General features: G+C 35.0%; 1 protein-coding gene across 3 annotated transcripts in view; it reads left to right on the top strand.

The window, feature by feature from the left end:
- The window catches only part of ARHGAP42 (Rho GTPase activating protein 42), a 293,252-nt gene that overhangs the window by 145,388 nt on the left and 133,672 nt on the right, over nt 1–14,192 (top strand). For all 3 annotated transcript variants that reach the window (XR_004289597.1, XR_004289598.1, XM_032360563.1), the window contains exon 4: nt 1,954–2,025. Coding sequence is in view for 1 of the 3 variants with exons in the window: in XM_032360563.1 (XP_032216454.1) it covers nt 1,954–2,025 (72 nt within the window). In the remaining 2 variants the exon portion in view is untranslated. The remainder of the gene's footprint in view (nt 1–1,953; nt 2,026–14,192) is intronic.

Genomic DNA, 14,192 nt, shown 5'->3' with positions numbered 1-14,192 from the left:
TTGGGGCACCTGGGTGGCTCAGTGGGTTAAGCCTCTGCCTTCGGCTCAGGTCATGATCTCAGGGTTCTGGGATCGAGCCCCGCATCGGGCTCTCTGCTCAGCAGGGAGCCTGCTCCCCTTCCTCTGTCTGCCTGCCTCTCTGCCTACTTGTGATGTCTCTCTCTCTCTCTCTCTCTGCCAAATAAATAAATAAAATCTTAAAAAAAAAAAAACGCATTGGAATTTTAGAATTTTGGTATAATTTTACACTTACAGTAAAGTTGTAAGAATGATGTAAGGAACTCCTGTATATATTTTAACCTATTTTAAAATAGAGTTACATATTTTAAAAATAGGGTTTTATTTTTAAATGTGTGTAGAGATTCCTTAAAAAATTAAAAATAGAGCTTTCCTATGACCCTGCAATTGCACTATTGGGTATATACCCCAAAGATACAGATGTAGTGAAAAGAAGGGCCATCTGTACCCCAATGTTCATAGCAGCAATGGCCACAGTCGCCAAACTGTGGAAAGAACCAAGAGGCCCTTCAACGAATGAATGGATGAAGAAGATGTGGTCCATATATACTATGGAGTACTATGCCTCCATCAGAAAGGATGAATACCCAACTTTTACATCAACACGGACAGGACTGGAAGAGATTATGATGAATGAAATAAGTCAAGCAGAGAGAGTCGATTATGATATGGTTTCACTTACTTGTGGAGCATAAGGAATAGCAATGGAGGACATGGGGAGATGGAGAGGAGAATTGAGTTGGAGGAAGTTGGAGGGGGAGATGAACCATGAAAGACTGTGGACTCTGAGAAATAAACAGGGTTTTGGAGGGGAGTGGGGTGGGGGGTTTGGGTGAGCCTGAGTTTATGGAGGGCATGTATTGCATGGAGCACTGGGTGTGGTGCATAAACAATGAATTCTGGAACACTGAAAAGAAATTAAAAAAAGATTTCTCTTCATCTTAGCATTTGCTAATTATATAATAGATCATATTATCACAGTGGTAAATTATAAATTTTGTTTGTTAACTATAACTGTCCCTTTAGCCTCATTGAGATATCAAGGACATATAATATTGTGTAAGTTTAAAGTGTGCAGGTTGACTTAATACATGTATATATTGCAAACTGATTACCATCAGGGCAATAGCTAACACCTCCATTCTGTCACATAATTACCATTTTTCGTGTTTGTGTTGAGAACATTTAAGATTCTGTGTTTAATTTTAATACTTTGTAAAGGTTTTTTCAATTGAAGATTTCTTCCCAGCATAGTGTTTTTCTTAGAAATGTATATCTCTTGAATTCAGTACCTGGTTCCCACACTGAAAACTCCTTCTTCACAATATTCTCACAGATCCAAATTAAAATATTTATGTCTTAAAGTGGTAGTAAATCCCAGTTTGGAGTTTGGGGCTAAAATACTGTTCATTGAAAGGAAATCAGGTAATATTATAGTAGGGTTGGAAGTATATGAACATTCAGCCAAGTGTAAGAAATCTAATTAAATAGAAGAAAATGAACCTTATTTTATTTTGCAGATGTAGAATAACATTCTAGTGGCAAATAGAAGAGCTTTATAGGATTTGATTTTAAAATGATGCTTAAACTAACTACATTAAACCAGAGTAATTAAAGGTATTTGTAAATATCTGTTTTATTTCTTAGTTACATCTTAGAATACGAAATTAAATGTTTAGACTAGGATCTCAACATGTATACTTGGTTTCCATTATTCATGTTATTGTTGGAATTAAGTGAAATAATTTGTGGAAACAACCTTATAAAGTAGAAATTACTATATAACATGCAAGGTATTTTTATTTCATTTATAGAAGCCGTCAAGAGAACAAAAGTTCTTTATTTAAGTAAGTTGAATAAAGGAGCTATGTTTTTTTTAGTTAATATTTTTATAAAATATTATAGAACCTAATGTGTTTACATTTTTAATTTCAGATTCAAAACGCTAATGATGTATTAATTGCTCCACTTGAGAAGTTTCGCAAAGAACAGATAGGTGCAGCAAAAGTAAGTGTTATATTTTATTATTCTTCATATATTCTCCTGATAATTAAAGATGACATACTTTCAGATGTTAATATTTTTGAAATTAGAATGACCTTTTAAAAAATTCCGTACATCAAAAAAAAAAATTCTGTACGTCATTTTTAACTTTTGCACAGCGCCTATTACAAAGAATGGAATTCTTTTAGACATAAAGGGTTTTCTTCTACTGAATAGAGGAAGTCAGCATATTATAAGGTAGTTTCTTTCATCCCAATGATTGTAGGAAATAACCATTTTAAAGAGAGTGAAATTATAATAACGTTGAGGAGTTTTTTCCCTAACCATATAAAATAAAAATTAGGTATAAAGTGTATTGAAAACTCAGGCAGTAATTATAAAAGAACTTTCATTATTTTTTGTATTTTTTCATTATTAATAAAAATATTTTGTGAGGTGGCACAGTTGGTTAAGTGTCCCACTCTTGGTTTTGGCTCAGGTCATGATTCTAGGATCCGGAGATCAGGCCCTGTGTTGGGCTCCATGCTAAGCATGGAGTCTGTTTGGGAATCTCTCTCTTTCTCCCTCTTCCCTTCCTGCTTATCTTCTCTTTCAGATAAATAAGTCTTTAAAAAAAAAAGTGTTTGTAAAAAAACTTTTGACATCCTTCTTCTGTCTTTTCTCTGTTTTGGTTTTCCATTTAGTCAATCACCTACCCCTTCCCCATTCGAGCAGTGTTGTTCTACTGTATAATTATTTTTCTTCCTTCCCTCCTTCCTTTCCACCTGAAATATTGAAATAGTTTACTAGTTGGTCTCCACACTTCATCTTAATCTGTTAACATGTTTTTGCTGTCTTCATCATTCTTTAATGATGAAATTTTCAGTGGGTTCTCCTTGAGAGACAGTTTAATTCTGATACTGAAAGCTTTCCAGCTTTCCACAGTGTGCCCATTTGCTGTATTTCAGTATAGCAAATATATTTTCTTATATATAGCAAATATTGCTGTATTTCAGTATACCTCCCTCCTTAGGCACGTTGTCTGTTCACCAGTCACTGTTTATACCCCGACTAGGTCTGTGGCTTTGCCCAAATTTCCCTCTCCTTAGAATACTTTTTATCCTTTGCTTGTTGAAGTCCTGTTAGCTCTCTACGGCTTCATTCATATTCTAGCACCAGAAAGTAGCCTTCCTCATATGGGCCTTTCTTCATATTATTTATTTGGCTTCCAGAATTATCTTTCTTAGAGATCAAGTAGGGTTTTTTTGCTGATTTACTGTAAAAAGCTAGTATAGTCTGTGTTGAATCAGTTTTATGTGCATTTCTCTACAAATTATAAGTATTATCAAATTAGGGACTAAATCAGAACCATTTTATGTTAATTAATTCAGCAAACATTTATCAATATCGTAGTTGGCCCACTGTGAAAATCATGGTGTTTGATAAGATTAAGGGATATAATTGTAAACAAGACAAGCTTGCCTGCTGCTGTTGTGTCCCTTATTATCTTTTGTGGAAAGCAGACACCAGAGTAATTACAAATGCACTGAAGATTGTGATGCAATAGTAAAGAGTGCTTTGTGGGAATATAATTAATAAAAACTGACCTTGTCCAGAGAATCAGGAAATATCTTCTGGAGGAAGTATTGATTAAGCAGCGAACTTAATGATAAAGAAATAGCTGGAAATGGGAGTTCAGGAGCAGGAAGTGTTAAACCTTTCATATTCCCAACAGAGTGGGTATGAAGAAAGGCCTCAAAGGAGGATAGAGCCTAGCATTTTAGAAGAAAAAGAATTTTAGGAATATAGAGGGTAATGAAGACAAGAGGGCACGTGCACAGCTTTATTAATGGTCCAAAGTATTTTGCTTCTTATTCTGAGGGCACTGATGATCCAAAGAAAAGTTATAGCTAGAGGTATGATATTTGCATTTTATTTATTTTTTTGTTTATGTTATGTTTGTATTTGAAAAGTTGGATGTCATACAGGGTTTGGAGGGGTAGGACTGCTTTGGGAAAACCAATTTAGGGGCTATTGGATAGTGACTTTAGATTCAGAAGACGATAGTGGCTGTGAAGACAAAGGGATGTATTTCAGAGGTAAAATGGGAATGGTAAGAAATGGGTTATATATTGGGAAGCAAGAAATAGGACATTTCAGGGATTACTCTTAGGGTTCTGGGTTGTATAATTGGGTGATTTTAGTATGCAACATTTATGTTTGGGTGGGAAAAATGGTGAGTTTGGCTTTTAGTTATAATGAATTTGAGGTTCCTCCAAGACACCCAAGTGGAAATGTTGAGTTGGCACGTGTATATTCAGATCTGATTTAGAAATACACATTCGGGAATTGTCTTCTAAGTGTTAATTAAAATCATGGGCAAGATTAGATTCTTTCTGGGAAAGGATAGAATGAGAAGAGGACTGAGGTTGTATATCATATGAGAACTTAACATTTGATGTTTGGGAGAGAAAAACAGGACAGATAAGGAGGTTGAGAAGGAAGGGCCGAAGAAGGAAGAAAATAAGAATGTTCAGTGTGCTCAGAGCAAGGAAGAGTTTTTTTCTTTTTTCAAGAATAATAGTAGTTAATCTTTATTTATATCTATAATTGTTGGGGTTTTCGCTGAGCTATTACATCTGTGACTTAATTAAGTTCTCACCAAGCAACCTGTGAGATGAGTGTAGGTGTTACACCTGCTTTCACAATGAGGAAAATCATGAGGTGACCTTAACAGATCACAGAGCTAGGAAGTCAGACTATGTATCTGAAATAAATCAATTTTACTTTAGAGCCCCAATTTACAATGTCTCACTTCAGTGATACTTTTATAAAATGAAAGCTTTTTGGGGCACCTGGGTGGCTTAGTTGGTTAAGTGTCCAACATTTGAGTTTGGTTCAGGTCAAGTCAGGGTCCTAGGATTGAGCCCTGCATGGAGGCTCTGTGCTCAGTGGGGAGTCAACTTCAGTATCATTCCCTCTGCCCCTCCCCCTGCTTGTGTGCACTCTCTCTCTCTTTCTCTCTCTCAAATAAATAAAAAACTTTAGTAAAAAAATTTAAAGAGCTCTGTGAAAGTGTTATGATCCCTCTAAAATAGCAGACATTACGTATGGATTATTCTTATTCTTATTTAAGTGTTTAAGTTACCTATAGTTAAAATAACATGAATAATTACACCCATTTTATGTTATTTTTATTCTTATTTAAGAGTTTAAATTAGCTCTAGTTAAAATGAATAATTATACACATTTTATTTTATCTTTCTTCTTCTTATTATTTTTTAAATATCTCAGTTGCTGGCCATTATCAGCTGAGAGCACACACAGTATACTATGCCTTTGCCTTGTGATTGGGGAAGGTATTTTAAACTTGCTCCTAAGTGAGTTCAAATGAAATCTTGAACCTAAGTATTATTGCATCTGGCCTTTTGGTTGTGGTGATTCTGTGCACTTTATCTGCCTGACGCTCTTAGTACTAAATTGTTTATAAGCTGTTAAGTAATCCTTGTTCAGTAAAGTGAATAAAAACCAGGCATTTTCTTCTGAAATATATGTATAGGTCAGTTTTATTTTGGTATTACAGAAATTTTGTGATAGAAATTAAAATATTTGAAGGTATTTATTTTTTCTATTGGTTTATTACTTATTTCACCTTACCTTATGTATTTTCTTGATAAATAGAGTTAATTCTCCGCATGACACTCTGCTGCTTTTTACAGTCTGTACAGTAGAAGTTTTGAGCAAGTGTGTTCAGGCTAATGAGCTAGCTGGAAAGCAAGAACATCAGTTAAGTGTAGACTCCTCCACTGCCGTCAGTGACCTCTTCAACTTGGGCCAAGTGGAAAATGCTGAGTCAAAGTAGCTCGCTCCTCACAACGAGGTGACCCTATTTAACTGAAGTGGACAAAGTGTATGGACCACAAACATTTCCTTTGTAGTTTGTTCTGTGCACTTTGAGAAACCTGATACTTTGCTGTGTGAGTTACAGTTGTGGAGAACAAGGACTATTGAGAACAATTAGAAAAGATTAATGATGGGCGATGCTGAACTGAAGGATAGAGGAGGTGGTTCCTATTTTTTTAATAGCTAAAATTATCTATAAACAGTTGCAAAAGTGTATTTATGTAGAGGTTCTTAGTGTGCTGGTAGATGCAGAATGGAATTGTTTGTAAGCCTGACATATTACATGTGTCAGAGTATAGAATTGAATGTTTAGTTTTTTTTAATTTGTATCCTGTTGATGCTGATTTCAGTTCTAAAAATGAGGAGAATAGGTATCCAGAATGATTAATGCAAACTAAAATTTTCACAATAGTAATATATCCAGAGCAGCATTCTAATAGAGCAAAATGGACTATGACTTGTCTGCATTAAATTGACAACTGTATTTGATTCCATTCAAAATTCCTCCTTGTCCCTAGAGAGAATCCATTTTAAGTCCTTTCTACACCTGTTATCACATACACTGGCTGACTCTAAACTATAAGTAGTACTCCGTATTTGAGTTCCTACTCAAAGACAAATACATTAGGAAAAATAGTGTAAGCATATATACATACCAGTCTGTTACTGACTTTCAGGAGACCAAGGACTCATTTTCCACATATAAACAGACTGAGCAGCTAGTTATTGGCACAGTGAGGATTAAGAACTAAATTCCTCAGACCAATAGTATTTTGATTCCTCCTCTACTATTCTTTAGAATACTCTTTTATAAAATATTTTATTTTCCTAACCTTTAGCAAACATGATTCAGTGTGAAATGTTATCTTAATTATAAAAACATTTCAAGTATGCCCACTTTATGTTTCAAGCTTGCCCACTTTGAATCAAGCCTAGTTAACATATTTCGTTTGATTTTTAATTTTCCTCATCACACAGTAGACATGTAATACTGACTTATTTCAGTAGAGATAACAGTCTTGAGAAATACTGCCCATTAAAGACATTGAAATGTTTTTCAAGACTGGTTTAATTTTTTTTAAAAGACATTTCTAAGTAGACCTTAATAGAAATCATATGAATATTGTTCTATGAAAAATAGACAATGTAATATTAGTCATTTCAAAATAGAACTTGATTTTTGTTATGTTGAAGACTGTATTGGAATCCAATGATTCTTGTTCTTGTTTTCTCCATGGTAGAGTTTGGTTCTGTCTCTGGGCATTTATTATTTTTAAACACATCTTGTACATATAATTATTTTAGCATGTAGTGTCTATAATCTGTGAAGAATTATCATGATTAATTTGTTAGTCTTAGATTTCTATCATGTGAAAAATGGCTTTAATCTCATTTGTTGTCTCAAATATACAAATAACTTAAAGAATCTAGGAGGATTACAGATATTTTACTTATTCCAAATTAAAAAGCTTTTGCCATTTGGCTGAGTTATTAATCTAATTTAATGGGTAATACATTGGACTCATGATAGGAACCATCTAAAATTGTGGTTTCTAGTGTCAGAGTATGGTTTCTAGTGTCACATAACTTTATTTTTCCTCCAGTTGTCAACAAGTTCTACAGAGGATGGTCAGGATTGGTTTTTCTTTTTCTTTCTCTTTTCTTTTCTTTTTTTTTTTTTTTTTAAATATTTTATTTATTTATTGGACAGAGAGAGATCACAAGTAGGCAGAGATGCAGGCAGAGAGGGAGAGAGAGAGAGAGAGAGAGAGAGAGAGAGAGGAGGAAGCAGGAAGCAGGCTCCCCACTGAGCAGAGAGCCCGATGTGGGGCTCGATTCCAGGACCCTGAGATCATGACCTGAGCGGAAGGCAGAGGCTTTAACCCACTGAGCCGCCCAGGCGCCCAGGATTGGTTTTTCATGTGCTGCTGAGCTGAGTTTGCTTCCTGGACAGATGTTCTCTGGGGCTGAATTTTCAGGGCAAATTATAAACTATTTGATAGTTGTTTTGAAACTACTTGTAATTCTCTTTATTGTAATTTCAAGAAATTGTAATTTCTTTTATTTTAATTCTCTTTATTGTAATTTCTATTGTAATTTTTTCACCTATTACATGGGGTTTGAGAATTGTTGATTTTTGTTATTTGGTCATCTTTTTTAAAGCAGTAATAATAATTACCCTTCATAATAGGTAACCAAGTACTATTTTACTTGAAGCTCATTTAATCCTCATATCTAGCATATTAGATAGGAAAACTGTTAAACACATTTTGTAGATGAATAAGCTGAGGTGCTGAGAAATTAAGCAAATGGGCGGAGGTCATGGAGCTAGTAAAGGAGTACATTCATTTTTTAAACTGAAATGAGCTAAAATCTATAGTAGCACCACTAGTAGCACCACTACATGTTTGATGCTCAAGAAATATTAATTCCTTTATTCTTAAAGAGGAAAATTGTCTGGTTAGCTCATTTGGAGAATAGGAAAATGTCTCATAATTTATCAGCAAGTTCTATAGAGTCATACAAACTTGACATATAATACTCATAGGAAATGTGGATTTGGGTAAGTTAATTAACTTTTTTACCTTTCTCCATCTGAAAAAAATGGGAACAATAAAAGAACCATCTTCATAGGATTGATATGACAGCATAATTTGACATTTCACAAATTTCTTCACATATTTTCTTTTACATATTAAGCGCTAAGGTATTAATTGCTCTTATAGTTAATAATTAGTATTCATGTTATATACATTCTGTTAGTATTAATCAAAGTATTTCAGTAAAAATAAGGTTCATGTAGTTTAGTTTACCTTATTTTGTCTTAAAGGCAGAGACAAATCAATGTTGATTTGTTGGTTATTAAGTGCAATTTATAGGGTTACCAAGCAAGAAGGTCTTACCTCTTACCTGGACATTTCTTATACTTAATAACTGTAAAATTTGTGAAGTGCTGTTACTTCCAACAGTCCTACAAAATAGGAAGTATTTTCCACAGGACTAACTTGAAAGATCAAGAAAGATCAAGAAGTATTGCCAACAACCTAGAAGTACACATGTACTTTAGCTGGGGACTCAAGTCCATGCCTTCTTGCTATCTAATTCAGTAATTTGGGCAACATATTATACCTGCCTTTATCACGGGAATGTAAATGCATTTTTTGTTATAGTTTATAGTGTATAGTGTATTTTCATCATCCTTACAACATCTTGTAAAGTATTTGCTCTAATTGACCCCATTGCCATCACTAGAAAAACAAACCAGATCACATCCCCTGAGGACAGGTGAGTCAGTAGTAGTCTTTCTACTTGACAGGTACTGCCATTCAGTGTCTGTACATGTTTCAAAAATTGCTGAGGTATCATGTTTTTTACATTTCAGAGCTTCCTGGTCCATTAGAAAAGCTGAGCCTCCCATAGTTAGAATTCTGGGGAGGGACATAACTGAAGGCATTCTGAACAACTCAATCAATATATATTTTTTACATCACTATATTTTAAAAGTATATGTGTGTTTATATACCTACATAGATTATTTTAACTTCGTTAAGTGGCTGTTACGTGCTCAGGAGGATAAACTTGTGTTATAATTTGATTATAATAAATTGAAGATAAGATTATCACTTTTCTTCCTCCTGATTATCCTTATGTTGATGCCTAGAGACTGATACTTAGGAAACATTTTAAGCATCCCCCCAAATTGTATATTTACAAATGATCCTTTTGCTAATTTTTTAAAGATTTAATTATTTATTTGAGAGAGAACACAAAGGAGCATGAGTGGGGGTGCAGAAGGAGAAGGGAGAAGGGAAGAATATCGAGTGGATTGACTTCCCACAGAATGTGGAGCCCAATGTGGAGCTTGATCTAAGGACCCTGGGACCATGACCTGAGCTGAAATCAAGAATCAAATGAGGCACCTGAGTGGCTCTGTCAGTTGGGTGTTTGCCTTCGGCTCAGGTCATGGTCCGGGATCATGTCCCACGTCTGGCTCCCCGCTCAGTGGAGAATCTGCTTCTCCCTCTCCCACTTGCCCTAATTGTGCTCACTCTCTATCTCTCTCTGTCAAATAAATAAATAAAATATTTTTTAAATAGATTCGTATGCTTAACCAACTGAGCCACCCAATCTTCCCTCCCTTATGCTAGTTTTTAGGTCAAATATATATAGTTTATTAAATTTTGATGCAATTTTCAAGTGCCCTACATAATAGTAATTGATGAAATGCAGTAGAGCCTCTCTAGTGTCATTGTTAAAATTGACAGAGTTCTAGAGAGTGAAACCTTGTTACGCAATAGAATGTTTTTTTTCATTCTTCAGTGGTCAGGCTTCTTGGGTAAGAATTAAGCCTGTTTCCATGTAATGAAGTCTTCTCTGTATCAAATCCAGTTACTTAAAGCTAATCTGGTAGAAGAGAAACTCCAAATAACTAATGAGAATTTTCTAGGTCTCTTGATTCAATAGGTCAACAGTGAGGAGTTCAGAGGCCTCACTGGGAGCATTTCCCTGAAGAAATGTTCCCTGTGTACTTTATATCTTCTCTAGAAAATAAGGTGGTTTTCTTGGTTCAATAGTTGGATTTTTTATCTGTATATACATTTTTTTTTTTCCTCTAGCACATTTACTGACTGCTCTATTGCAGAAGAATTTGCTACACCAGAATTTATGCTTCTATTTACTATATACATTGATATTTTTACTTACACCTTCTTTGTTTATGATCCCTGCCTTTCCACTTGTCCTTGAGGTAGTTGGGAAACTCTCAGTGATATTTTTTTCCCCAAATTTAAATGGTTAGAAATATTCTGAAACACTTAGGAATCTTCATATTGATTTCTGTGGAAAACTCAACACACTAAAATTGCAAAACATTTTATTTCACACTGTGTTTTAGAATTCAAAGCAAGTTGCAGATACAAAGAGGATTACATTTCAAGCATCAGGAATAGGTAGGTAGTGCACCTCATTTGATGCTAACTGGGGAGCTCTGATAAAATGACTACCCGCTAGGAGTAATACCCTCCTGTGTTTAATTTTATACTGTAATAGTTGCTTGTTTATTGAGAAAACACACAAACATGTCAGAACTTATTATTGGGGTGATCTAGCAAAGAAGAAAGATGAAGGACTTTCCAAGTAATTTTTGTAGAATACTAATTTTTGTGCCTTACAGTATTTTTTAGGGTTGTCACAAATGAATTATATCAGCATTTGAATTTTAATGGTGTTTTATTGGGCTATTTTTATTGCCCTTTCCTATATTTTACGTATATCAAATTGGAATTAAAACTTAATACATGTTGAAGTAATTGGAAATTCTTTAAAAACTATAAATCATTGAGTTAATATTTAGGAAACTTTGATAGCTTTAAAAATCATGAAGTACTTAACTACTTTCCTTTTAAAATTAATTCAACCTTTTGTTACATCTGAAACACAGAAAATTTATCTAGTCCAGCAAAAAATACCCATTGTCAAAGTTGCTAGGGTCAGTATAAGGAAACATCTGCATTTGTTGAACATTCCTGTTATATATAGTTATTTTTAGTAGGACATTTTTTCAACTACCAAACTCTTGTTTTCTATAAACAGTTTCAGTTTTTAAGTGTTCTTGTTAAAATTTAGCAGTGAAAATTGAACTCGAAACCCCAAACAGTGTCTGGTTACTACTACATTAAAAATATATTTATCAGTAGTAACTGATAAAATTAGTTACCTTTTCATTGTTCGTGTCATAATGTTTATTCAGATAAAAATAAAATCTCAGTAGCAATTATGGTAGAACAGTTTGATTCCATACTTGCTTAGTAGACTATGGATTTGTTGGTGAGACTTTTGCTACTTCATTCCAAAGTAATGAAATATTTTGGCATCTATACTTTATCATCTAATAACAGGTTCTTCTCTACTACTTAATCCTCCTTGCCTGTCTCTGAGTCATTAGAAAGCTGATTAGCATGCCATCATCCATCTTTAGTTATTGATACAGAAGTATTCAACTAGACAGTGTTGATCTGCTTTGTTAGAGATGGTGTGGAGTCTAGGGACACAAAATTAAAATATGATGCTTGTCTTCATGGGGTTAACAATACAGCAAAAGCAGTTACAGAGAAACAGATAATTATGATGAAATGGAATTAATGGTATATATAAAGTACACCCATAGTTTTACAAAAACAGTGGAATAGTTTATTCTGGCAAAGACTTTTGTGATGTTCTGGCATTAGCACATACAATGTAATGGCTAGCAGAAACTTTCCAGTTAGTGCAAGTGATAAACAACGTCCCAAACAAAAGAGAAGAGTCATAATGGTGTAAAGAAAATTGTGATGTGGCTTAGAAAGTTGGTATATTCCGATGTGATTAGAGCTGTTCATTTTAGTGTCCCACCCTGCCCCCAACATGAACCACATTAAGAAATGCATTTTATGTCATAATGCAATGAATATATGCACTAACACTCTTCTGTTATTACCTATGATATAACCTGATATTTTCAATTGTATTCTACTGTAATCTATTTCATTCAAACAAATACTAGTTATAACCCCCTAATGTCGTAACCCATAATGTGAATAAATATTGGGCCATAGCTTAGCATGCAAATATAAATGAAAGGTAAAGATGAATTATTGAGAAATGAGGCAGGAAATATTCAGCTGAGGCAGAATAATGGAGAGTTTTGTGCTGCTACTAAGGAGGGGTTTTTTTGTTTTGTTTTGGGGGGTAACAAAAATCATGATAATGATAAACAGGATATAATAGATATTGATCATACATGTCAAATGTATTCTAGGCAGCTATCATATATTTATTTCATCTTACAGCTCTGTGAGGTAGGGGCTATTATTTTCATCCTCTTCTTATCAATGAGTACACTTGAGCCACAGAGAAAATAATGTGATTTATTAAGGAATAGGCAGCTGGTAAATGACAAAGCACAGAGATTGAACTCAGGCAGTTTGCCTCTAAGGCACATGCTCATAGCCATGATAATTTACTCATATGGCAGATACGATACTCAGGTGGGCAGAGTCTTAGTCTGTATTTTAAGAAGATAGGAGCATTGTGAAAGGCTGGAGTCTGAGAAACTAGCTGTCAGCCCATAATTCATCAATACTTGCATTAGAATGTTTATGCAGTTTTTTTTTCCTGCCATCAGTTGATCTAGCTGTTTCTGTATACCTGCCAGCTGCACAGGCATGTAACCGGAAAACCACACCAACAGGAAGGGAACCTCAGGCCTGTGTCATATAAAGGTCTCTGACTCTAAGCTCCCACCGAATACCCTCCATCCAACCACAAACCTCTAGAATAATCCTCCCCATTCCCCATGTAGTTCAAAGATGAGCCTCTTTGTTAGCCCTGCAGTTTTCTTAGGCCACTGTGTTTGTTTTTTTTTTTTTTAAGATCTTATTTATTGAGAGAGACAGAGAGAGAGAGCATGCACATGTGTCTCAGTGCACAAGCGCGCAAGGAGCAGAGAGAGAGAGGGAGAAAGAATCTTACTGTGCTGAGCAGGAGCCTGAGGTGGGGCTGGATCTCAGGACCCTGAGCTGAAATCAGGAGTTGGATACTTAACTGACTAAGGCCCCCAGGTGCCCCTTGGGCTCTTGCCATTGTAATGCTTTTCTTCTGAGTCAATATATTTCTCCAGTCTACTATATAGTTTTCCTCTTCAGAACTTACTTCTGTCCTCGCCTTTGGGTCCGAGAGGCTGATATTCCCATCTGTGAGTTCAGCTGTTAACAAATTCCCAAAGGAATGATGGCACAGGAGAGGGCGAGCCGGCCATCCTGTGTGATATTTTTACCAGTTCATATGTACCAGCGCCAGTGCTGAGCAAGTTTCCCATTAAGGGACCAAGGGTCACTCCATTTTCTTCTACTCAGGATGAGTTTTCCACCCTGAAGAGTTAATGGTGTCCTTTGTTTCCTTTTCTGAGTTGAAAATGATTTTAATTTCTGTTTAAAGTCCGAGTGTGGCAAATTGTATGCCAGATTTGGCTCACTACCTGTGTCCCTTGAACTATGAATGTGTGTGGTTTTTACATTTTTAAATAGTTTAAGAAACTAAAAGAACAATATTTTGTGACAGGAAAATTATGTGAAATCCAATTTCAGTGCCCATAAAAAAATCTTTATTAGAAGACAGCATTGCCTATTTGTTTGGGTTTTCTATAGTGGTTCTCATCCTAGAAGAACAGAATTGAGTTAACAGTTGTGTCAGAGACCGTATGGCTCACAAGCATAGAATATTACTATCTGGCCCCAAGATTACTATCTTGC

Source organism: Mustela erminea, chromosome 9 (assembly GCF_009829155.1).
Source record: "Mustela erminea isolate mMusErm1 chromosome 9, mMusErm1.Pri, whole genome shotgun sequence".
NCBI lineage: Eukaryota > Metazoa > Chordata > Mammalia > Carnivora > Mustelidae > Mustela > Mustela erminea.
Note: the sequence above shows the minus strand (reverse complement) of the source record. Positions and strands in the feature narration are given on the sequence as shown.